Below are 26054 nucleotides of genomic sequence, written 5' to 3'. Positions count from 1 at the left end.
TCAAAAAAACCAAATAGTTCTTAAAATCTGCTAAGAGAATGTATCATTGAATACTTTGACATTAATCAAACACAAAATACCATCACAATAGAGTGTTCCTGAATGATATTATCCCTGATATTTCATGGAAAATTGGTCAATTTGGCAAAATCAGCTAGATGATAAATTGGAAAATTTATCTACAGCCACTGGGGCGGATGTTGGTGGTGAAGGATATTTATAGGTTTCCACCCAAGGCATGAATGATCTAAAACAATTGTGATTTTCTTTTTCTTTTTTTTTATTTTTTGTGGCTTTTGGCCAGGGTTGGGTTCGAACAACCCACCACCTCCGTTATATGGGGCCAGCCTCCTACTCCTTTGAGCCATAGGCACCACCCAACTATTGTGATTTTCAAGAAAATAATACCAGTAACATTTATTTAAATTCTTAGAATTTTAAATTGCTTATCCTGGCAGCCATCAATACCCTTGAAATGGTCTGGATGAACGTGACTTAAGTAGCCCCTTTACATTTAGAATTTTCATACGATGTATAACATATATGTAAATGTCAAGAAAAATGAACTAATATAAAATGTCACCAATGCTTAAAATTCTTCATGGCAATACTTTCAGGGTTGGTGTTTTTTATGTCTGTTTTTGTCTTAGAGTGGCTCTTTTCCAGGTTTTGGTGAGTTTCCTCTGGGCTGGCTGCTCAGGTGGCGTGTGCCATGACCCATGTGTGGTCAGGGGTGACAGCACACAACTGAAGAGGCTGGGCCCCAGCAAGGGATGGGAGGGAGGAAAATTCACATGGTGAAGAGAAATCTCCTGGCAAAACACAGGATGGGGGCGGAAATGAATGCGGAGCTGCCCACCTAGGCACAGGCCAGCCCTGCTTGTGTCCTGCTCACTGTCTACCCTCTGCTTTGAGCTGCAGGGACTCCACACACCAACTGGCTTCCCCGCAGTCCTGACATTATAACACAAACCGAAACAGAATGCAGCTGCTGCTTACACCGTCACCCTTTGGACATCCAAGATGTGTCTTCCAAAAAAACCTGAATGATGCAAAATAACTTGTAGTGACTCCTCCATTTCACTCTAAAAACTCTGAAGCACCTGACATTCCAATCTACAAGAAGCAAAGAGGGGAATAATGCTACGCAGGCAAAAATAGCCTACGGTAAAACTACAAAATGCACTTGCATACATCCTAAGACTTTAATTTATCACATGATGTGAGAACGTATTTGATAATAAGAGAAGTAAGTAGAGTCCTGACCAACAATTAATCCATAACAAATATTAAGTTTAGGAATAATTATACATATAGCCCATAACTCTTAATAAACTTCCTCCCATAAATTGTCCCTAATCTATAAACCAATTTTAAACAAAATCTATCACGCCAGGCACTTTACATCTTATTCTATTTATTGCACTATTTCTCATCAGAAACCTTTTAGCTTTAATGCTGTTCCATGGCAGAGTATCTCATTAGAGTGGCAAAGATGAAGTTCTTTTTGAGATAAAGTAATTATGGTGATTGTAGAGGGAAAAATCATCCAAAGTTCTTGGCTCTAGTAATCTCCTGGCTTCGAATTCATTTTTGGCCTAATAAATTGAGTGCAAACAAAAAGATGTAAATGGCGGGTAACCTGGTTACTTAGAGTTGTGCTGGAGGGATTAACAATTCGTAAACTTAATTGGAACTGTCCTAGGGGACTCTGCTCCCAGGAAAACATTCCCAGACGAAATGTTGTCTGTGCTCTCAGCCCATTTCCATGTCCTTTCCATCCTCCAATTATTATTACAGTCAATAAATCATTTCACTCTAAAAATATCCTTTCACCTAAAAGTACGTAAGCTTATCTTCTGTTTTAAAAGAACCAAAAACTAGCCAGTTTCTTCCTTCTCGAGGAAGTACCAGTCACTTAGCATGTGGGCTGTGACCAGGCGGTGACAGAGGAAGGGACAGGACACTCAGCCACAATGAGGAGTGAGCAGGGTCAGCACTCAGTGAGAAGAAGCCTGCTGGGCAGAGGGGGCGGCACTCCCAGACCTGTTCCTGGCGTCGGATGCTTGTCAACAGCATCTAGTTCAACAAAACTCATCAGGCCAGTCCAAAAGTTAACAAGTCACACAGTCCCACACAGCCATTTTATTTATATGAATAAATAAAATCTTAGGTGCTAGGGAAATCTTTAAGGGAAACAGTGACATGGGCCATTTTAAAGGATCGATTTCATTGTTCAGGAGCACAGAGACTCGTGAGCACCGACAAAAGCACCTCCCTTCTGTGTCTGACCCTGCCTCATTTCTGCACAGACCTCAGCGGATGATCTTTGAACGGCCAGCTGGGGACCGGATGCTTGCCGTGTTTTCTCAGTCAGCCAGGGGTCACTGTTTCCAGTACTTATTCATGTGTTTACAGTGAATAAGTTTTAAACAGTGTTTTGGTCTAGTCAAAACCCTGGTCAAGGTCACCATGAGAAAAACAGGATTTTTTGATTTGGAAATGGAAGAAAATGTGGTGTCTGAATGTCATGATTCTCAACTTCCTCCCAAGGTTAGGGCAAAACTTGGGGCCTCAGTTCCCTGTGTTAACACCAGGACAAAGAGGGATGCACGTCCTTCTTCTGAGGATCATACTCAGTGTGAACTGTAATGAGCCACCAGTGCGGTGGCTCATACCTGTAATCCCAGCACTCTGGGAGATCAAGGCGGGTGGATCATCTGAGCTCACGGGTTCAAGACCAGCCTGAGCAAGCACGAGAACCCCCATCTCTAAAAAATAGCCAGGCGTTGTGGCGGGCGCCTATAGTCCCAGCTACTCGGGGGGCTGAGGCAAGAGAATCACTTGAGCCCAAAAGTTTGAGGTTGCTGTGAGCTGTGAAGCCATAGCACTCTACTGAATGCAACAAAGTGAGACTCTGTCTTAAAAAATAGATACATAAATGAATGAATAAATAACCCTTAACCCTGGTGGCTAAATAGATCCAAGTTTTTGCCTTATATATACAAATCTCCTTGTGAAATTCAGATGAATTGTGTGCTGCTCCAGGAAACCTGGTCCGTCACACAAGAGCTCATATTGTCATTTTTCCCTAATCAGAGAAAATTATGTAAGTTATTAATTGTTTTACAAATCTCTAGGAAATGAAACTCCAGGGTTACCTGTTCTCTGCACAGAAATTGTTCCCTTTGGCAAAATTGAGCCCCTGCCTAGGGTTGCCCAGCCAGGACTTGCAGGCTCCAGCAGGGGCCAGCCAGCCACTCCATAGAGACATCATGGCTCTAAGCATGCAGATTTTTGCTATTAATAAAAAAAATTGAAATGCCTCATCGTCTCATCTGCTGTGTACTAGTTATGCTACGTCTAATAACTGTACTAAATTATGGATTAAATAAATTATCTTTTAATTATCGTTTACTTCATTGGTCCCTAAGGTCTCAAGTGTATTTTTTCCAAGAGTATTTTTGAGTGATATTTTAAGGACAAGGGAAGTAGTTAGATACCAGGACATTGATTGCCAGATTTGTACAGTAAGCACTATATTCTGGAAATGGCCAGGGCTTTGGAAAAATAGAGAGAAGATTTTTTACTCTTGGCTTCAATATCTATTAACTGAGTAATTTTGGACTCATTACTTAACCTCATGGAAACTCTTTGTTAAAAACACAGAATAACAATATCTACTTTGCAGGTCTATCATGAAAATTAGAGAAAAATACAAATAGAAGAAAATAAATGTACGAAAAAATCAATAAATTATAACAAAAATGTGCTAATTGCTATGCTCAATATAATTATAAAATGCCAGATAGAATTTCTAAAGGCTGTGGGATTATGGACTCAACCTAGGAAGATTCCAATCCAGAGGCATCCAATCAACATTATTGGATTGGTGTCCTTCTTTGGGCTAGGTTCTGTATGAGGTGTTAAAAATAAGCTGGACACCCAAACTGACGAGTTATCGGACCTTCCCAGGCTTACAGACTCTTAGACAAGAGAACGGGCATTTGTGGGATGTGAAGCAGAGGCAGTGCCGACTGAGACACTGTGGCTGGAGCTTGGGTCTCCAGGGTAGAAAACAGTGACAGGAGAAGCCAGATAGCCTCAGAAAAACTGAAGATCATGGTCAGTGCTATGAGGAGCAGAAATGGTACAGGGGGAATGAAAAGTTGGAATTTAAATATCCAAGTTGGAGCAGTTCTGGGAGATGACAGAATCCCAGGTGTCACATGAGTGGAGCCGGGACCCCTGGATGGATCAACCATGTCATCCCGAGAAGGTGCCAGCCTGGGTGACCAGGGAGGTGGGACCTCATCACAGAGCACTATGTTGACATGGGGACAACGGAGCCTCTTAATGGCCAGAGTGGAGGCAGGGGGACTTTGGCTTCTCTGGAAGGAATCAGCCAAAGCCTGGACTGATTTCATGCTGAAGTACAGACAACATGTATGTATATTATAATTAATTAATTCTCACACACACACATATATACAAATAATAATAAAAGGAATAACCATAATAAAGCATTTAACATTTCTAAGTATTGATGTTGGAATTACTGATCTAAGTACTCTTCGTGCATGAACCAATCTTCACAACAACTAAAAAACATATACTATTATACCAGTGAACAGATATCCCCAAGTTGACTTAGGTAGGAAACGGGGAAGTCAGATTCTAAAGGGGCAGACCAGCTCCAGAGTCACACACCAAATTCTGCCAAACACCTGACATTAATTTCCTATTCAGTCCCAGTAACACTCCACTTTGATCTGGTGCATTTAGACAGATGCTGCATGTCGTTTTTCTCCCCTCCCCCCATATTTTCCTCCAAAGTACACATTTTTAAGTGAGAAATTTCATATAAAATTCCAGATTTATGATTTCTCTTAATCAAAAAACAAAAAAGTTCCAGCCACAATAAGTCTCCACTTACCACTTGGCAACCACTGGCTGAAGCTACTTCTATACCTGGCTTAGCCTCCCCCTTCAACCCCAGTTCTCCCCGGCCCTTACTGCCTCCATCTGACCTAATATTTTATCACCTGTTTGATCACTGTGGACATCTGCATATGTGACCCTTATTGTACATATATGTGTGTAGTGAAAAGGGTAAAAAACTGTAGAGCATAAAAGTTTAGGCTAGAAGTCTAGGTTCAAACCCTAAGTCCACGTTCATAAGTTTCTGTGTTCTTAGGCAAATGCCTAATCTCATTAAGCCACATTTTTCTCAAATCCAATATAGGGCTACCAATACTGCTCAACTCAGATTGTTATGAAATAATTAAATGAGGTAATGTCTGAAAAGAATTTACTTGGAATTCAATAATAATGTGTTACTGCTGTTTCTACTGAGGACATAGGAAGTTGGTATAAATAGGTCAGATCCATCACCTAAGCAGCCGGAACCTGAGTACAGATCAGGATAGAAGAGGCTGCACCGGGTGTGGGAAAAGGCAGAAGAGAGGAGCGGGTGGAGACTGGGCAAAGCTCACCAGGCAAAATCTCTGCCCTGCCCATTGGTGCCCCCCCCTCAAAGCATCCACCCAAACTGGTTAGGATGAACTGTCTGGCTTTCCCTATACAGATGAAATGTTGTGTCACAGTGAAATGTTGAATCTGAGAAATGTAAATCAAAACCACTCTGAGATACCACCTCATTCCAGTAAGATTAGCCCACATCACAGAGTCCCAAATCTGCAGATGCTGGCGTGGATGTGGAGAGAAGGGAACACTTCTACACTGCTGGGGGGATTGCAAACCAATACAACATCTATGGAAATAAGTATAGAGAATTCCTAAAGAACTAAAAGTCAACCTTCTATTTGATCCTACAATTCCATTACTAGGTATCTACCCAGAAGAACAAAAATAATTTTACCACAAAAATATTTGTACCTGAATGTTTATTGAAGCCCAAATCATAATTGCCAAGTCATGGAAGCAACCCAAGTGCCAATCAACACATGAATGGATTAATAAACTGTGGCATATGTATACCATGGAGTACTATTTAGCCTTAAAAAAGATGGAGATTTTACATCTTTTGTGTTTGTGTGGATGGAGTTGAAACACATTCTTCTTAGTAAAGTATCTTAAGAATGGAAAAAAAAATCCAATGTACTCAATACTAATATGAAACTAATATATAAACAATTACACACCCACACGAATGATAAAAGACAAATCTAGTCTTGCAAGGGGGAGGGGAGAGAAGGAAGAGCCAAGGCGGGAGGAGGGAGGATGACTGGTGGGATCCCACCCAGTGTGCATACTGTGAGAGTGTTCTGCATACCCCTGGGTGATGCAGGGCTCACCTACAACTTGAACTTCACCTTGGAAGTAAGAACAATGTAACCTAAAATTTGTACCCTCTTAATTTGAAATTTTAAAAAATAATGTATAAAAAAAATAAATATTGAATCACAGCTCTTAGTAATGCTGCCACTGTCTCAGGCTGAGCCAACAGACCCCTGTTTGCTCCTTCATTAGAGGCACCCTCCGAGATCTTTCACGATGTTCCATTCTGCAGGGCTGCCACCCGCACCCAGGCCCTCTCTGCTCCTCACCTATGTGGAGTTCAGCATGTGAACGATTTCTGACTAGCCTTTTCACCTTCGCTCTATCACCAGCTCCAATACTAATGGCAAAACTGGACAGGACTCCTGGTTCTGAAACAGCATTTTATACGTCCCCTGTATGACTCTGCATTAGTCCTCCCTTGCCTGCAGGCAGACTCTGAATGCTCCAGCCACCTCTGGAATGATCATACGGAGCCCTTGACCCACCCCCAGGGCTCTGTCCCTAGGTCTCCTTGTCTGTGCCCTCACATCTGTGCCAACCTGATGCTCTCCACACCCCATCCATGGCCACATCCACAGACATCCAGCCAAATCCTGCACAGCCAGCACACTGGGGCCAGGAACTGACTGTTTCTATGCTTTATGCCAGGAGTTAGCAGACTGTCCCTCCAAAGGACCAGAGAGTAAATACTTCAGGCTTTGTGAACCATCCAGTCCGTGCAGCCGCTGGCCTCTGCCTTCACAGCCTGAAAGCAGCCACAGGCAACATGTACAGAAGAGGGTGGGGCGGGTTCCAGCAACACGTCACTTATGGACACGGAGTCCACATTTCACACCATGTTCACAGGTTATGCAATATTATTCATCTTTTGGTTTTCTCGTCCATTTAAAAATGTAAAGACCACTCTTAGTTGGATGACTGTATAAGAATCAGCAGCAGATCACAGCAGACTCAGATCACAGCAGACTCAGACCACAGCAGACTCAGGGCTGACCTTGGCTTTGCAGGCATACTGTCTGCTAATCCACAAACCTCTTTTTCACTTTTTTAAACTGAGAGATAGTTTAAAGTTTACCCCAACTTACTGGTGATTATAGTTACACTTGTGCTATCAAATAGTGTTCATTCTAATGATCTAACCATCCCCATTAACCATCCCCACTTTAACAGCCAGCGGTAATGGGCACCTCAGTTACTGAGGTTTGATCAGCTCAGACTTCATGCCTGTACCAAAACACCTATCAAGATATACAATTATTATGTACCCACAATAATTTTGTAAAATAATAAATTTAATTCAATCAATCAATAAAATTGAGGGGTCACTTATGTTAAGCAACTGTAAGCACACCAATCTTAAATGACAAGCCAATGAATGCTGATGTCTGAATACGTAACCATCCATGCTGCCGTCACACAGATCAAGGCACAGGATGCTTCCAGGGGCCTGGAAGGCTCCTTCTAAAATATCCTCCACAAAAGCCTGACTTTTCTTTTGTTTTTCTTTTTTTATTGTTGTTATCAAAGCAGTCACTATACTTCCCTTCAGTAGGCCTGTTTTTAAAAAATGAGGGAATGACGCTGCACTACCTAAATTTTTACAAAGGAGAAAGAAATCCAAAGACGAAGGTGCAGTTTTCAAATGAAACTTCAGTATCATGAGCCATCCCCGCAGAGAAGAAGCCTTCCATTCCCAGCAATGGGTAATATATGATTAGGAGCTCCATCGGCCCCTCCGCGAGCCCACCCTGGGTGTTTCTCGGCAGTCTCATGCTGACGCTGCGTTCCCTTACCTGGGCCAAGGTGAGCGTTGCTTGTTTGCAGGTGTTGCACTGGACCCTGAGTTTTCCTGGCTGTACTCTATGGCAGGGGCCTTTGCAGTAAACATAAAAGCTGTTGTAGACTGGTCTGCCTGCAGGGGGCAAGCAGAAGTAGCCAATTAATACGGAGTCCAAATGCAGGCAAGAAACTCTCTTTACAAACTTCTTAGAGGCAAATTTTTAAACTAACTCTTCAGACATTTTGAAACATTAATGGAATAAGTATTCTAATGAGAATGCAACAATTGAATTTAGAAAATCTAGTTTTATGCTCAAAAGAGTGAACTTTTTTCTTTTCCATGCCAACAGCCCTGCAACTTACTCAGCAAAGTAAGCAAACTGCTGCCAAGTGCACCGGCCAAGTGTGTTTGTAGCAGTGAAATCAAACACACTCTCTGCTGCTGAACTTTTAAAAGAGGACAAGAAATTTAGAGGCTATTGGAAATTTAGAGACCACTGCTCCTGAATTCTATTTCATGCTCCATACACAGTTTTCAAGACTCAAACATTTTTCCTTTTAAAATCTTATCCACAGAGATAAACCAGCCCATTCCTCATGATGTGAACAATACAATCACAGTTCGCTGGGTTTCCAGGGATGACTTTCCAACACACGTTCACACGCAGAATGAGACAAGACCCCTATCCCAGAGGAGTGTAACAGGCCCAGCAGCCATGTGCACAAGTGGAGCTTTGAATTTCATTGATAGTCTCTTGAGACAAATATCATTCAAATAATACATTTTCCAGAGGAAAAAAATGAACAAAAATATCAATTCAGTAATTCAAGATCTCAGATTACTCAAATGACTCAAATGTCACCACACAGGGCTGGTGTTTGCTACTCAGTAAATTAGAGGAGTATTTTTGAATGATCTCACATTTCCATGTCTGCAAAGAACTAACTTTATTCAGAAGCTCTTAGCAGTAATATAACCACCTTTCTGAATTTCTAAGTTTCTAACATTACTAAATAGTTCTTTGTTTTAATCTTTACCTTTCTAAGTAAGGGTAATAGAACAGGTCATGGCAGAAAAGTTTGCTTAAAACTTTACTATTATCATCAGATGCTTCTAGCAATGAGTACTGTGTTTCACCAAAAATAAGACACTGTCTTATATTTATTTTTTCTCAAGAAGACACACTAGGGCTTTTTTTCAGGGGATAGCTTCTTCTCTGCACCGAAATGCATGGCGTGACTACGCCATGCAGATATGCTGTATAGCCATGCCCATCACTAGGTCTTATTATCAGGGTAGGGCTTATATTTAAAAAATGCATAGAAATTCTGCTAGGGCTTATTTTTTGGGACGGTCTTATTTTCAAGGATACACAGTATTAAGTATTTTTTATTATTATGAATGAAAACTTCAGCCTGTCAAATGCACATGGTCTGTTAGCACAAAGAAGAATGAGAAAATGGGAGATCTAACATCTTATGCAGCTCCTTATGTTTCAGTAATTTGCCAAAAGAGCCTTTGTAAACTTAGTGGATCATCATTTGTTTGGCCACCTTGCTAATTTTATAGGTCACAATAGTTGGTAAGATGTGAAGCATAATAAAGATGTCAAGTTTTATCCTTTATTTGCAATATATATTATAATTGTTAATCTCTAAATATTAGCCCCAGAGTGAAAGAAGAGACAAAATATAAATATATGTTTATAGTGATGTAAAACTATTACTTACTGGCATCTCTTTGTAGCCTTAACTCCTGAATATACAAGATACTCAAGTGTACGCAGATCGCATTATGTGTAGCAAACATACTAATCACATAGCATATATTCTTTAGGTTTAAGTAAAATATAAACACAACAAGGAAGCATGGATTAATGTTATACAAATATCTGAAACATAGTAACTGACAGACTATCAAAAGATCACAAGAACTGTCACAATTGCAATGTGTACTAAGAAGCGCTTAGTGCAGGAGGTGGGCACCTTTACTGTTAAAACCTTTATCAGCAACATGAACAAATTCAATTTCACAATTTTTATAACCTACTGTAAAGGTTAAACAATAAAAAGGAAGGAAAAAAAGAAAAGCAAAAGCTTTCCAAGGGGAGTCAGGGTTACAAAGACACTGGCATTGTTGAAAGAGCATATTAGCGACAATTTTGCAATATTAGAAGAAGCATCTCTGAAACAGCAGGAAACTAAATGACTCCTCTCTCTCCCTTAGGGCAATAGGGATGTTTGCAATATTGTTTCAGCTAATGATATATCAAGGCAGAATTTGAAGACCGGGAAACCCTTCTACCTTTGAATGGTACAACCTTCACTTTAGTCCTTGAGAAGTTATTCTGAAAATACTGCATGCCAATGTCTGTGCCCTAGAAGCATATGAGATGACATGCAATCTATTACACATTGCTTCCCCGAGCCAGCTGCAAGTTGGGGATTAATAGCCAGTCTAAGGAAGATCAAGGTCAGGCCAGTCCTGGCTGTAGCACATTTCAAGCTGTTGGCTCCACTTGGTCAAGCAGCTGGGGCTTCAGGTAAATCTTGTGAGCCCCTTTCAGAAAGGCTTTCTACTTATTTGGCTACATAACACAATTAAAAGTTGGCAAGCTTCTCTGTGTCATGCTGTGGCCTGGACAGGAATAAGAAGAAATAATATAACTGCCCTGACAGTCTTCTGGGCACTGTTCCTATTGGCCTGACTGAAGGGTCTAAGGGAAAAACTCTTGAATATGATGGACTCATAACTCCTTAAGAAATGTCAAGCAGGCTCAGCGCCCGTAGCACAATGGTTATAGTGCCAGCCACATACACTGAGGGCGGCGGGTTTGAAGCCAGCCTGGGCCAGCTAAACAACTGCAACAAAAAAATATGGGCATTGATGTAGTTGCCTGTAGTTCCAGCTACTTGGGAGGCTGAAGCAAGAGAATCGCTTAAACCCAAAAGTTTGAGTTTGCTATGAGCTGTGATGTCAAGTACTCTACTGAGGACAACATAGTGAGACTCTGTCTCAAAAAAAAAAAAAAAAAGAAAGAAAGAAAGAAAGAGAAAGAAAAAAGAAATGAGAAAAAGAAAAGACAAATTTAAGGATGACCTAAAACTTCTTCACATAAATAGCTATCCCTAGTCAATAATATGAAATCTCCCTCTTTCACTTCATTTTGGATCATAAAATCCTTTTTCTCTCCTAACCAATCCTTGTTGGCAGTCTTCATTGTGCAACATACTCAAAGAAGCTTACCTTCGAGTTTTTGAGATTTTTCTTCTTTTATCTAAGTTTTAAGATCTAGGCAACTATTTTAAAAATTGCACAAATCTTCCCCATCACTGTAATTCATCACCATGAACATCTGCCGCATTGGGGCGTACCCTCCGTGTGTGCCTTTGTGTGTCTCTGTGTACACACATGTACATACTACACATATATATGCTTTTGGCTGAAGCCCTTACAAGTTACAGACATCATGTTACTTCACCACTAAGTCCTTTGACACCTGAAAAATAAGGACTTTTTTTCATATAAATCCAAGGAGTGTTTTAGGTGATTTGTTAATTTCAGTAGTTCTATTTATAGACTAATCAAGTATACTTTTAAGTGCCTTTTACAGAACACTACAGAGGTTTGTGAGTTGTTAACAGGTGTAAAGCCAAAATTGGGAGTTTTCTGGCCAAACCATTTAACCAGAGCTAAGTGAAGCCAAGACACCCAAGTCCGCTGACCACGGTACTTCATGGAACTGTGTGACTCGCTGAGAAGGGAAGTAAGCGGCATAGCACAGCCCAAACTTTATCTGCCCACAGAAGCCTTCCTTCTATACCATAGCTTGTGAAATTATTTTTTAGAAAAATAACATTTGGAAAAATTAATTAGAGGAAAGAGACAACCCACTGAGTAGGGCCTGATCTATAGTAAGCTGAACTGTTAAAGTTTATAAAGCTGGCTTTATCAAACAATCCTGGAGAGTTTGCTGACAATTAAGTTCTCTATAACCCCCCAAACCATCAACAAACTGCTATAATTATTTTATCATGTGCCAGGAGGGTTAGTCTACCAATGTAATAATTTCACAAGTAAAATATATTAATTTCAGTCAGAAGTACCACCCCCCCCCCCAATCCCCTGAGTTCAAGAGGGTTGAAAGTGCAATGAGTTCAGGGCACTTTGCAAGTGTGAACTGCTTGTGCCCTTGGGTTCCTACCACTCCTTAGTATTATAATTCTGTCTATTTTTCCTTTGCACTTTACCTCATTAATATAACCTCAGTCGGTTCTGCTCTTTTATATTCTTTCCTTAGTCCAAAAAATTGCTGAAAGCGTTAACAATATTCACAACACATCTAGTAAAGCCCAAGTTTAAAAAGAATATGTACTATTTGCTTTGGCTTTTTGAGAAACCAGCATAATCTTTACAGTTATCATTTTCTTTTGTGTATTTTAAATAATGGGCTTAAGGCCTGAAGACAGTGTTTTAATAAGACAGACACTCTGGCAAAGTCATTCTGACTCTGATGGAACTTCTCCTTGACCTCAGACATTTCCATTACTGATCATCAGAGAGAATTTAACTGCCTGAATAATTTGTCTTCAGGGTGGGGGGGAATAAGATTTAACATATTTCATACCTTGGCAAAATAATGTTCAGTATCACTATACTATAAAAGAGCCAGACAGCAGGTACATCACTGGTTTAAAATGGCATTTATCACATATTGACACACTGCGAGGTAAGGAGGGCAGTGCTGCCCGCAGGGGGCTCCGTGAGGACCAGGCTGCCCTACCCCTGCACCAGCCTGTATACTCACCCACTTGACGCAGCCACTTGGTACACGTGGCTACTGAGAATCTGGAACTTGGCTAGAAATTCTTTCTTCTTTTTGTTTTAATAAGTAACTTTTTTTTTTTTTTTTGAGACAGAGTCTCACTTTGTCACCCTCAGTAAAGTACTGTAGCATTATAGCTCACAGCAACCTCAAACTCTTAGACTCAAGTGATTCTCTTGCCTCAGCCTCCCAAGTACCTAGGACTATAGGTGCCCACCACAATGCCTGGCTATATTTTAGAGATGGGGTCTCGCTCTTGCTCAGGCTGGTCTCAAACCCATAAGCTCAGGCAATACACCTGCCTTGGCCTCCCAAGGGTTAGGATTAAAGTCATGAGCCACCGCATCTGGCAAGTAACTTAAATTTAAATAGCCACATTTGGGTAAGAGCTACCAGGGTGGATGGCACAGAATAAAATAACACACACTGGTGTCTAGCCACCTCTCTCTCTTCCTACCAGGGATATAGATTACAAACGAGGCTTACAAAGGAGACTCTCTGTCACACTCATAAGTACAACAGCTTGTTCTTAATTATACTAATATAGAACAATATTGGCTCGAGAGCAGGGAGGGGAGAGAGGCAGGTTTGAATGTGACATGCAGGAGGGAGGACAGAGATGGGCTGTGGTCCTCTGCGCTGCTAGAAGGCTTCTCTCCAGCTCCAACAAGGTTTCCCTCCTTTCGAGCATGCCCATTTCCAGCAGCAAGTGGGTCATTCCTAACATGTGCCTGGACAGTGATCATCCCATTCTCTCCCACCACCACCTTAGAAATCTGACCATACAGTCAAAGTCCAGTTGGAATGCTATTTCTTATAAGAACTCTTCCCTCAAATTCCCCATAAAGACATGATATCTCCCTAAGAATAACATCTAAGGGTAGGAAAGTATCCAGCACAGTCTGTCACCTTTGAATGGCTGACTTGTCCCCAACCCCACAGAACCAGGGTCTGGGGAGAGAGTCCCTGGCATGAATTGTCCATCCCAGCCTTTATCCAATTCCTCCCCTGCCACCTCACCTGCCACTTAGGACACTCAGCCCCTTCCTCTTGCCTCCTCTGACTATAGTCTTGGCCTTGCTTCTTAAGTACCAAGAAGGTCAGCACTGTGAGCTCCATTTTCCATGGCAGGAAACCACCTGCCATGTACCCTTGCTTCCCCCTGCCCTGGGCTCTTAGGGACAACCCTCAGTCCTGGTTCGCCCCTACGAGTCCACTACGAATTAGATCCATGGCCAGTCTCTGAGGCTGTGGTGGGGATCTGGGAGGCGAGAACTGTGGGGTTACAGAGAATCTCACGCCTCATCATTTGCCAGAATTCTTGTGATCCTATTTCTTGCTGGTGGGCCTTCAGTCAGTGGTGGACCACAGTTGCTGGAATGTACCCGATTCTATGAGCCGGGTACATAGCAAATACATGTGAAAAGAACAAATTCAGTATTATGTCCACAGGTTCATTTTACACAGTAAGGAGAGAGAAGTTATTTGAAGTCATTTTTTCTTATGTTGAACTTCATTAGTTCTAGTTTAGAAAATGAATAAAGAATTAGTCTAAAGCAGTTCCATATGAAATCCATTCATGGACTCATGGACTCCCAGAATCACCTCTTCTGCAGAACACCTCCCTTTGTATCATTGAAAAGACAGGGGTGATGTCTGTTTCAACCTGATGCAACCTGCTGTGGAAAGAAGTTGCTACGCTGGGCAGGTCTAGCACAGAGCCTTCACTGTCCACTAGAGACCTCCTCGAGGGAGCCATTGTGGGCACTATCTGGACAGGACACTGAGCTGCCTGACTTACTGGACCATCCTAACACCCCCCTCACCTGGTGCTTGTGAAGTGACTGCCTTCCTGTCATGGGATGTTGGCACCCCCCCCCTTTCCTCCTGCCTCCTGCGCACACCACCAGCCCTTGGCACACTCAGCTTCACACTCGGTACATGCCCTACCTATTCTACAGATACGAGAGGCCTGCATGGAACACTTCACTCCATTTTACATGTTCCAAATAGTAAAATTCCTTAACCTTGGTAAACATCCAATAAATATATGCTAGGGCAATAAATTCCCCCCATATTTTAAATTTTGTGAAATCTGTAACAGGTATGGTAGTGTGAAGGAATAAAAAGTAATGTGAAGTAGGTCACAGCCATGATTACCAAATATTTAGAAAACTTTTCACGAGCCAAACTCACTGGACTAACTTCCCACTTCCTTCAAAATATCGGCATATCACATTCACAGTCAATAACATTAATACTGACAACATTGTAAGAACAACTCATATGACAAATAAAACAAAAAACAATCTTATACAGGATTTGGTCTAATTAAATGTTAATGGGAAAAAGTCAAGTTCTAAAAGTTTACCAAAAAGTAGAAATACTCTAAAGGATTGCCAGTTAACGTGTAGCCCTGAAAATAAGACACTGTCTTATATTTATTTTTTCTCAAGAAGACACACTAGGGCTTATTTTCAGGGGGGATTCCAGTCTTCTTTACTGTTCTGCACTGAAATGCATGTGTGGCTATGCAGCCTATCTGCATATCTATGCCTATCTGCATAGCCACACCCATCACGAGGTCTTATTACCAGGGTAGGGCTTATATTTAACAAATGCATAGAAATCCTGCTAGGGCTTATTTTTTGGGTAGGTCTTATTTTCGGGGAAACACGGTATTATAGGTATTCCTCGTTTCAATCCTTATCAGGTAGGTGATTACATCTGACTGAATCTATGCTTTTAATGAGCTATAATCTTAACTCCCATGGGGTAACCAAGGTGATGGTACATGGTAAACAACTTCCCAATATACAGCCAGCCATACAGGGCTAGTACTTCTAAAACATGGTTAGCAATCTCTAAGGAGCCTCTACACTTACAAGCTATAACTTAATTCTCAATTTTTGTGCTAGGATTTTTAGTTAATCCATCTGCACGATAATTTCATCTAGTGAGGCAAAAACTACTGATTAAATCTAATGCCTTTTTCTGCATTTTTTTTTGGTTGTTGTTGCCAATTTACTTTTGCATTATTCATTTTGGAAGTAATAACAAAACCTCCCATGTCAAGACAAAAGTGTAGAGTGAAGCATAATTTAAGAATTAAGTTTAAATAACAAGATTCAGAGTTAAATAGCGTAAACTTAGTTGCTTATTCTTCCAGAAATGGGCAAGGAGCAGGGTATAGTTAAGGTAGTTCCAGGAAAGTCACAGTTCTCCAGGAAGTTTGAATAAATGTCCCTAATCTAAATTTAGATGGAGGACATTACTGATGCTCCAGATAATTTGGTCCAATTTCTTTGCAATGAAAGCTCTATAGCTCAGGACATGTCCACTTTGACTTAAAGAGTCAGCATTACTCGGCAGCCAGAACATCTATATCAAACCCTAGCCTTGCCTTGTCACCTTTAAACAACTGCAGACCCACAGAGAGAAAAACACAGTTAGAGTCAAGTAGCAGGGAGAGGGGCAGGAGGGAGGGACCTCGGTAAGCTCCCACTTAATGGGTACAATGCAGGGGTAAATGGCACACCTCCTGGGTGAAGGACTCAACTACAACACTACCTAGCAAATGCAAACAACATAACCCAATTGTATGGACCCTTATATTAATCCAAAATTTAAAAAATAGAACTCAAGTTATTACCACAAACTCTTATAAGTTTTCTTAGCTGGATTTAAGATTTAAACTTAAGACATGAAACTATAAAAATACTAGAAGAAAGTGTAGGGAAAACACTTGAAGAAATTGGCCTGGGCAAAAATTTTATGAGGAGGATCCCCTAGGCAATTGAAGCAACATCAAAAATACACTACTGGGACCTGATCAAACTAAAAAGCTTCTGCATAGCCAAGAACACAGTAAGGAGAGCAAACAGACAGCCTTCAGAATGGGAGAAGATATTTGCAGGTTACTTCTCTGAGAAAGGTTTAGTAACCAGAATCCATAGAAAACTCAAATGTATTAGCAAGAAAAGAACAAGTGATCCCATCTCAGAGTGCGCAAGGGACTTGAAGAGAAACTTCTCTGAAAAAGACTCAAGGCCTACAGACATATGAAAAAATGCTCATCATCCTTATTCATCAGAGAAATGCAAATCAAAACTACTTTGAGATATCATCTAACTCCAGTAAGATTAGCCCATATCACAAAATCCCCAAACCAGAGATGCTGGCATGGATGTGGAGAAAAGGGAACACTTCTACACTACTGGTGGGAACACAAACTAATACATTCCTTTTGGCAAGAATTTTGGAGAACACTTAGAGAACTAAAAATAGACCTGCCGTTTGATCCTACAATTCCTCTACTAGGTATATATCCAGAAGACTACAACAAAGATATCTGTACCAGAATGTTTACTGCAGCCCAATTCATAATTTCTAGGTCATGGAAGAAGCCCAAGTGCTCATTGACCCATGAATAGATCAATAAATTGTGGTATATGTACACCATGGAATATAATGCAGCCTTAAAGAAAGATGGAGACTTTACCTCCTTCATGTTTACATGAATGGAGGTGGAAAATATTCTTCTTAGCAAAGTATCCCAAGAATGGAAGAAACAGTATCCAATGTACTCAGCCCTACTATGAAACTAATTTATAGCTTTCATATGAAAGCTATAACCTGATTATAGCCCAAGAATATGGGAAAAGGGGAGAAGGAGGGGAGGGGAGGGGAGGATGGGTGGAGGGAGGGTGATTGGTAGGATCACACCTATGGTTCATCTTACAAGGGTACATGTGAATCTTTCTAAATGTAGAATATAAATGTCTTAACACAATAACTAAGAAAATGACATGAAGGCTATGTTAACCGGTTTGATGAAAGTATTTCAGATTGTATATAGAACCAGCACATTGTACCCCATGACTGCATTAATGTACACAGCTATGATTTAATAAAAAAAAAAAAGGAGTCTGTGAGAATAACCTGAGTTCTTTTATAAATGTTGATTTTTACACAGTATTTCCACAGTAAATCTACTCTAAATTTTTAGACATAGCTGAAGTATATGTCTGAAATAATTCTTCTTTTTTTTTGAGACAGACAGAGTCTCAAGTTGTCACCCTCAGTAGAGTGCTGTGGCATCACAGCTCACAGCAACCTCCAACTCTTGGCTTAAGCGATTCTCTTGCCTCAGCACCCCCAGTAGCTGGAACTACAGGTGCCCACCACAACGTCCGGCTGTTGTTTGTTATTGCTGTTGCAGTTGTCATTGTTGTTTTAGCTGGCTGGGGCTGGGGTCAAACCCACCAGCCTGGGTGTATGTGGCCAATGACTTATCCACTGAGTATGGGTGCCACCTTAAATAATTCTTTTTAAAATCACTTCACATCCAGCCAAATTATTTACCATCAAATATTTAATAATATTGTGGAACATGAATCATGATGTAAAGTTCTTAAATTGATTTAAGGTTCACTAGAATCACATTTCTTTCTGTGAATCCCTTTTTTGTTATGATGCAAGAAATATAGGTGGATTGTAAAAAATTTAGGGATGAAAATAGTAAACATTTATATGAATCCAGTCTAATAGAATCAATTGTCAAGCTGGCTAATACGATTTACAATTTCAGTATTTCCTAAATAAAAACAGGTTGGTTTTTTTTATTGTGTGGTTGTAAAATGGAGGATTCAAAATAGATTTCAAAATGTCATTTTAATGGAATACTTAGTAATTAGTGTCCATTCTTCCCTGAAAGACAGGCACCAACACTGTCATCTTATAAGAGAGGAAACTGAGGGTCAGAAGCTGAGTGGTGTCGCCAAGACAGCAACAAGGGTAATCAGAGGTTTGAATATAAGTTTTTCTGATTACAAAGCACAGGCTTTTCTCCTTAACCACATCATAATAACCTTGACTCAGGTGGTGGTTTTTACTAAATACTGTGGGGGATTGATTCCAGGCTGTCAAAAAGTGGCACTTACACACAGGTTGGCAATTATGGACCATCGCCAGCAATCACGAACACAGTTTCAGCTCCCACTGAACCACCCCACGTCCCTCGTTCAATCAGTGCTAAAGGTTTTATGGAAATTTCCATTAGTGTTTTACAGCACTGGCATTCAGCAAGAATGTGCAGGTACAGCAATTACCAATAGGGAAATTAAATCTCATTTTTAAGGGTTAGCGCAGATCCTACAAATTGGATGTTGTACCAAAAAATGATAATCCATGGCTTGACCCAAGAATCAGCAGAATTTCATATTTATTTTTACAAAAGTGATACTTTTCTTGTTATTTAGAAAGATAATGTTAAATCTCCTTATTTTAAGCAGTTAAGCATTAGGGAAACTTGTGAGGTCAACGAGGAGGAAGGGTGTTCTCAGAGAACCAGCCAGTCAGCGTGAGCCTCCGTGCCCAGGGTCCTGCCTTTGATTTCAGCTACAGTAGCCAAAATAATTCACTTTGAATAAATGCTTTCTTTAAGTCAAACACTTCTTTTCACTACCACAATTAAATAAACATCTTACAAATAATTCTGATGCTTCAAGTATCTTATTTGGCCTGTACCAAATGATTAGACAAAAAAAAAAAAATGTTAATAAACCTCACCTTTTCTAGTATTGGCTTCAAACACGTTTGGTGGTAACCAAGATTCATACGATCTCTATTACCTCTTGAAATATCAGAAGAATTATTTGTCTTTAGTGGGGAGTTAGAAATGCATGGTGAAGTCATTGTGCTGGAGAAGGGAAAGATAAAATTATTTTCTTCTCTTAATCGAGGTTGATAATGTTGGGAATGACATGTGCTTCTAGAAGTCTGCGCGCAAAGCTCTCTGGCTGGACAGCTCTTCACTGGCTTTCCAGGTCCATCGGAGTCTTCCGGAATCACAAGTCCTGCTCAGGGGCACCTCTAACCCAGGCTGCGCACCTGCTGCTCTAGGTCCCCTACCAGTTCTAGGTCTGCAGTGTGCAGAGGCATCTCATCTCCTGCAGTGCGTGTGTGTTCCTATCACATTTCCCCCAAGATTTTGAGCTTCCCGAGGGCGAGACTTACGTTATCAATGGATTCATGTCTCTTTCCCACCCTCACCTTTGACCAAGAAGAGCAGCATCCCAAGTGGACACTACCCCACTGACCGATCAAACTGAGAGCCCTGGGAGGTTGACCAAGCTCACTCTAGCTCAGTATTTTAAATACAGGAAGGTCTCTGGGCTGGTTACAGTGGGGTCTGTGCTTCTTGGGGCCATTGCCTCATCTGGAGAAGAGAATATCTGGCTTTTAGAATGCTGCAGTGTCACTGGCCAGCACGCATGCTTCATCAGCTCTATAAAAGGAAACTAAGTTTAGAGAAATTTTAAATGGAAAAAGGCCTAAGTTCAGTCACAAACCACTGAACACAGTGATACATTCTCAGAAATAAGCCCTTAGGTGATGTCATCATTTGACCAAGGGAACCTCAGAGAGTGTCTTTACACAAACGTAGGTGGCGGAGCCGAGGATATATCTAGGCTGGGTACGTGTAACTATTGACTAGCCTGTCACTGTACTGCACACTGGACGCAACTGTGACACTATGGTATTTGTGAATCTAATAAACATATCCACACCCACAGGAGGTAACGTGTCACACTACTCCAATATAATCTTTGGGATCACTGGCACGTTGTGATCCATCCTTGACCGAACTGTCTTTCTCTACATATGTGTATGTTAGCAATCAATGAGAACAAATAAAGGTATAAATTTATAATTTTTCAGGCAGCATCTAACTTTCCAAACATATTTAAATCTTGTCTGCATAAAGGGTCAGGTTGGCAGGGGAAAGGGGAGAATTGAGTGAAGGAAGTGGGGAGTGGGTCTTAGAGAAACAGAAGAACATTAGAAATCTATTGAGATTCCATCCATCAGCAAGATTAACAACATACACTGATGAAAATCTCATGTACGCTTGATGCTTTCTGTAAGAAAATCATAAAACGATCAAGAAACCTTAATAGTTCCGTAACCCAGGAATAATACTGATATGGATTCACATACACTTTGAAAGGTATTTCACAACACATACACAATAGGGAAGGGTCCCAGCGCTTTAATGAAAAGTAAACCCAAGTGGGGATACAAATACACACTTTTATTATGTGGTCTTTTGTATGGAAAGTTCATTGATGCTCACTATCAGAATTGGTCTAGTTTCACATTCCCATGAGTTCTTACTCTCCCTGGGAGCATCTATTCATACCTCATTGGACCTCTGGGACCTTAGGGGGCTAGGAGATCCATGTCTACCAGAAAATAGGCATTTGCTCGGTTGTTAGGTAGACACCCTCAGAAACATCCCCCTCTTCCCCTACTGCCCCTAATTAGAGCTTGCTCAGATGATACAGCATACACACATTCCATGCAAATCAGACACTTGCTGTCTCCAGACCACAAATCCTGAGGCCTCCACCTCCACCTCCAGGCTTGGTCCAAACCCTCTGTCAGGTAGTTTTATTTTCTCTGCTTTTTGAACTGTAGGTAAATCAGCAACGTCACCTGTTGCATCCTGGATGCCTTGTCAACCAGGCAATGACCATTAGGTCAGGTATGTCCCTCTGGCTTGGCCTTTGAATGTCCCTCTCCTTCCTTTCCTCCTCCCTCTTCTTCTCTGAACTAAAGTAATTTCCTAACCGGTCATCATGCCTTGGAGTCTCCAGAGACTCTTTATCAATGCTCTAAATTGCTTTCAGATTAATTTTCCTAAAGTAAATCTTTGACCACTCTCATTAAATATCTCCTCATCACTTTTATAATAGGATTCAGACACGTTTGCTTCATAAACCTAACACTTCCACTTATGCATGAAACTTAATTCTGTCTTTACTTTCTATTACTCTTCCCCATGTTCAAACTAAACTGAGCCCTTGCAAGGCAAAAATTAAAACATGGGCAGCAAGCCTTGTTACAGGGAACAAAACATCCTGGGGTCAGAGCACTCAATGGCAATCTACAGGGGCACCGTGCAGTAGAACTTTCTGCAGAGGGAGAATGCCCTGGCTGTGCTGCCTGAGACAGCAGGTGCTGGCCACCTGCAGATACCAAGCATTGGAAGGGTGACTCCTGCAACTGAGGAGTCCATTTTTCATGTTACATGCCTTTATTTAATTTAAATGTAAACAATGAGTTCTGGCCAGTGGTTACCCATGTTTGGGCAGCATAGGTCTAAGGCAATGTATTCATTTTTAAATTTTGATTAAACATCCTAGACTTAGGGAAGTTCTTATCAATTTGCAGGCTTTTGTCCAGTAGATAGGCAAATAATCTTTGTCTAATGAAAAAGATAAAACCAAAAATCTGTGGTTTGTTGGAATATTTCTGTGTTGATAGATGTATAGACAGACTGATTCCTGATTTTTCAAGGGCTCTCTGACTTGGCCATAATATCTTATGTCCCTCATTCATCGGTAGAGTAAACACAATTTTGGATGTGTTCATTTTATATTTACCTAACAGTCATGATTTTACCTTTGGTAAACTGCATTTTATTATCTTACTTTAAGGAAAGAGAAGATTGTTAAGAGTCTAGTTTGGGGCTGTCTCTCAATAAATACTCATCTTTGTTTCATCCTATTTATCTCTGCTAATAACATCTAAAAGTTCATAATTTTTCCTTATTGCTACCTGCCCTCATTTTCTGGCATGTGCTACACCCATCTTTTGGAGCCCAGACATACCACTTCCTCCAGGGAGTCTTAATTAATTTTTCCATCAACTGTAAATCCTCTACCCCTAAATTCCCATTAAATTTTTCTTAGGGTACCTAAACTACTTACCACCCCACCATATCCCATGGATATTTTTATCCATCTTACTGGACTTTAGATTTTGGGAGGTGAATGCAACATCTTAGTGCATCCTCTCAATGAACAAAAATGGTAAATATTACACAGAGGCATCCGGCGACTAGCCTTGAAACTAACATTGTGGCATAAGAAAGTCTTTCCACTGGCAGAAACTGAAATCACAATCAACTGACCTTAAAATAACTTAATCTCTGTGACAATATAATGAGGAATGTTCTTCCAGGCCCATTAAAATGACATGCAGGTTGATAATTATTTTTACAGTGTCAGGATTCTAAAACTGAATATTTCTCAGCTTCTGTTATTTGGTGGTGCTAAATGGATGTTGTCAAAAGATTAAATATAAATTGGTTATAAATCTTCATTTAACTATATCATGTAGGGAAGGTTACATTACAGCCGCCATGTTTGTGTCATCATTAAGAAAATGAAGAGTCTTATTTTAATAGTGGTAAGAATACTGAAATTATTGTTTATTCTACATAATTGGCCTTGGATTTGAGGATGAAGCCTTTCATGGCTGTTACTGAATATATGAGCAAGGCTGAATCAAACTGAGAGCAATGAACTAAGCCTCCTGGATTCCAAATGGCCAGAATGGCAAATAGTTGCCGTTTGCAGGTTACTCTATCATTGCCTCAAAGGATACCTTCATTTTCTAACTAGATTTTCCGAACTAATTAAAGAATCTAATTTCAGAAAACAGTTCTTTGTTAACCCAGTTTGCCTGACTTTTTCAGGCAATGACCTGTGGTTTGATCACCTGTCCAAACCATCTGGCAGCTTGGATGTGATCTAGTCATAACCTTACAGTCTCTCTGAGGCCTCCATCATCTCATTTTAACTTTAAAGTTGCACAGCCTGGCAGCCAGGACGAGTTGGTGAACAGCAGCTGACTCCAGCAGTGAGCTAGTTGTCACTGAGCGATGAGACTCAGCTGCATTGGAATGATTGTAAGAGTCAGCAAAATCTTACTTAAAAATAAAACCACCTTTTGGTTGTGTATTTCAACTTTAGGAAAATCACTTTGGGGGATAAAAATCAAGGCTTTGGAAGAAACCAATGCTTCAATGACTTCAAAATCTTATTAGGATAATTTGGATCTCCGGTAATAATTATGACATGTGAATTATAACAGGTGAATCCAACAACAGACTAAATTCTACTTTAATACCTAACAGATACATTAAAAACACCAAAATTTTCAGTATACATATATAAATATATAGTATGTGTATATAATATACACATACAACTACTTGTGTAATATATACATACAACTAATAAAGACATCCTCTAAATGAATAATCTTTCTATAACCAAGGATAATGTTTCTTACCAAAATAAAGTTTAAAAATTATAAAAAGCAGGAAAGTTATTTAAAAGTTTGACCACTTTCCTATAAATAAAGTAATTTATAAATACCCTTCAGATGTTCAAAAGTGTCTCCAATGAGGAGATCACTGAAGAATTTTTCCTTCACTTTCTCCGCTACCTTGCTATAGAGGGACTCAATTTAGCTTAATTTTGGTGTTTTTTTTTTCCTTAGATTTTCCAAGTTTGTTTTGTTTTATTTATAAGAAAGGTGTGTTACATTTATAATAATGAAAACAAACTTTTAAAATAACCTCACCTTTTAAAATTGCAAAGAAAAATAAAATCATATAAAATAAATTCCTTTCTCTGTCTCTAATCTGTTTTAACCTCTTAAAGGGGGGAGGCCCAAGGATATGGCAGAAGGAGAAGGAAGAAATGAAATGGCAAGGTCTGCAGAGGCAGATGTGGCAGCAGAGAGGAAGCCATGGAGAAAAAGCCACAGAACTGTTCAGGAGAAGCACAGACAGAGAGACCCAGAGGGGCATGGAAAAGAAAGGGACACGGGCAGGGAGCACGCAGGTCCTTAACAGAACACTCTTCCATCCTGTGGGCTCCTGGAACAGTGCTCTGGGATACCCACGCTCTCTCCATTTCAGCCTCAGGGGGCGCTCTTGCCTCCGGGCATGCTCTCCCTCGGGTGCAGACCAAGGCCCAGTTCTGAGCTCACCTCCTTCTCTTTCCTGGTAGCCATGGTTTCCCCTCCCCTTCTCTACCGCCTTTGTGTGGGGGAGAGGGGTGTGGGGAAGAGCAGTAAAAAGGCAAACACATATATGAGTATCACATATTCTATTCTTTACTGCTATGGCTTCTCAGACTTGGTCCCCCAACATAAAAAAAAAAAAAAAGGCTAATCATAAACACATCAATTAGAGGAATAGTTAACTTTTCACAGAGAAGGACAATTACTTTTGGCTCAAGAAGAAAATATCATCATGGTATAAATATGTCTCCTAAGAAAGAAAGCAAGCAGGAATTTGGAATAAAATTCCAACATAATCTCTCTGCAAATGAAAAAGGTGGTTCCATGAGCAATTGAGATATAAACATCTCCCACACAATCCCAGCGCAATACTGAACCGTGCAGGGGACGGGACAGGTCAGCCTTGGAAGGATGACCTCTATGACAATAGCCACAGACCTTCACATGAAGGACCACAGTTTACAGAGCTCTTGCTATGGAATAGTATAGTAGAGGTGCTTCCAGAACGCAGTGCGGCCCCACCCCACTCCCTGAAAATGCCCCCCCAGCAAAGGTTGCATGACAGCAGATGTAAAGGTGAGTTGGCCATGTGGGACCAGCAGCAGGAAGCACAAAGGGGGAGCACTGTGCTCTCAGCAAGGGGTGGATACAGCCTGTCCCTCTGCTGACGGGGATCACCAGGCTTGTTCTCTGGGTTTCAGAAGCCCAGGACTATCTAGGGCATGGCGCGGCACAGAGGGAAGGGCCCCAAGGTGTAGCCTTGGGAGGACTACAACCCACATGTCTGGGGTTGAGGTCTGGACACTGGCTATTTATTTGGTTTATTGTGTAGTTTTCATTTTTTAAAGCTAACCAGGGAATTCTCAGAACATGGAAGACGTATGGAAATTATTCATTAAAAGATTCATGAAATTCAGGTATCAGCTGAGTAGATAGAAAACAGGCACCTACTGTGTGGGGCCACCAAGGCTGTGCTGGGACCCTGACAAAGCAGGCACCTACTGTGTGGGGCCATCAAGGCTGTGCTGGGACCCTGACAAAACAAGCACCTACTATGTGGGGCCATCAAGGCTGTGCTGGGACCTTGACAAAACAAGCACCTACTGTGTGGGGCCACCAAGGCTGTGCCAGGACCCTGACAAAATAAGCACCTACTATGTGGGGCCATCAAGGCTGTGCCGGGACCCTGACAAAGCAGGCACCTACTGTGTGGGGCCACCAAGGCTGTGCCAGGACCCTGACGAAAGAAGCACCTACTATGTG

General features: G+C 40.9%; 1 protein-coding gene across 1 annotated transcript in view; it reads right to left on the bottom strand.

Annotated features, from left to right (window-relative positions):
• PRKN (parkin RBR E3 ubiquitin protein ligase) overlaps nt 1–26054 on the bottom strand; it is a 1208049-nt gene that overhangs the window by 743531 nt on the left and 438464 nt on the right. The window contains exon 4 of the mRNA XM_023514609.1: nt 8097–8215. Coding sequence (XP_023370377.1) covers nt 8097–8215 — 119 coding nt within the window. The remainder of the gene's footprint in view (nt 1–8096; nt 8216–26054) is intronic.

The sequence above is a fragment of the Otolemur garnettii genome, unplaced genomic scaffold, assembly GCF_000181295.1.
Source record: "Otolemur garnettii isolate 467f Iridium unplaced genomic scaffold, OtoGar3 scaffold00056, whole genome shotgun sequence".
Classification (NCBI taxonomy): domain Eukaryota; kingdom Metazoa; phylum Chordata; class Mammalia; order Primates; family Galagidae; genus Otolemur; species Otolemur garnettii.
This window is presented reverse-complemented; position numbering and strand designations above follow the sequence as displayed.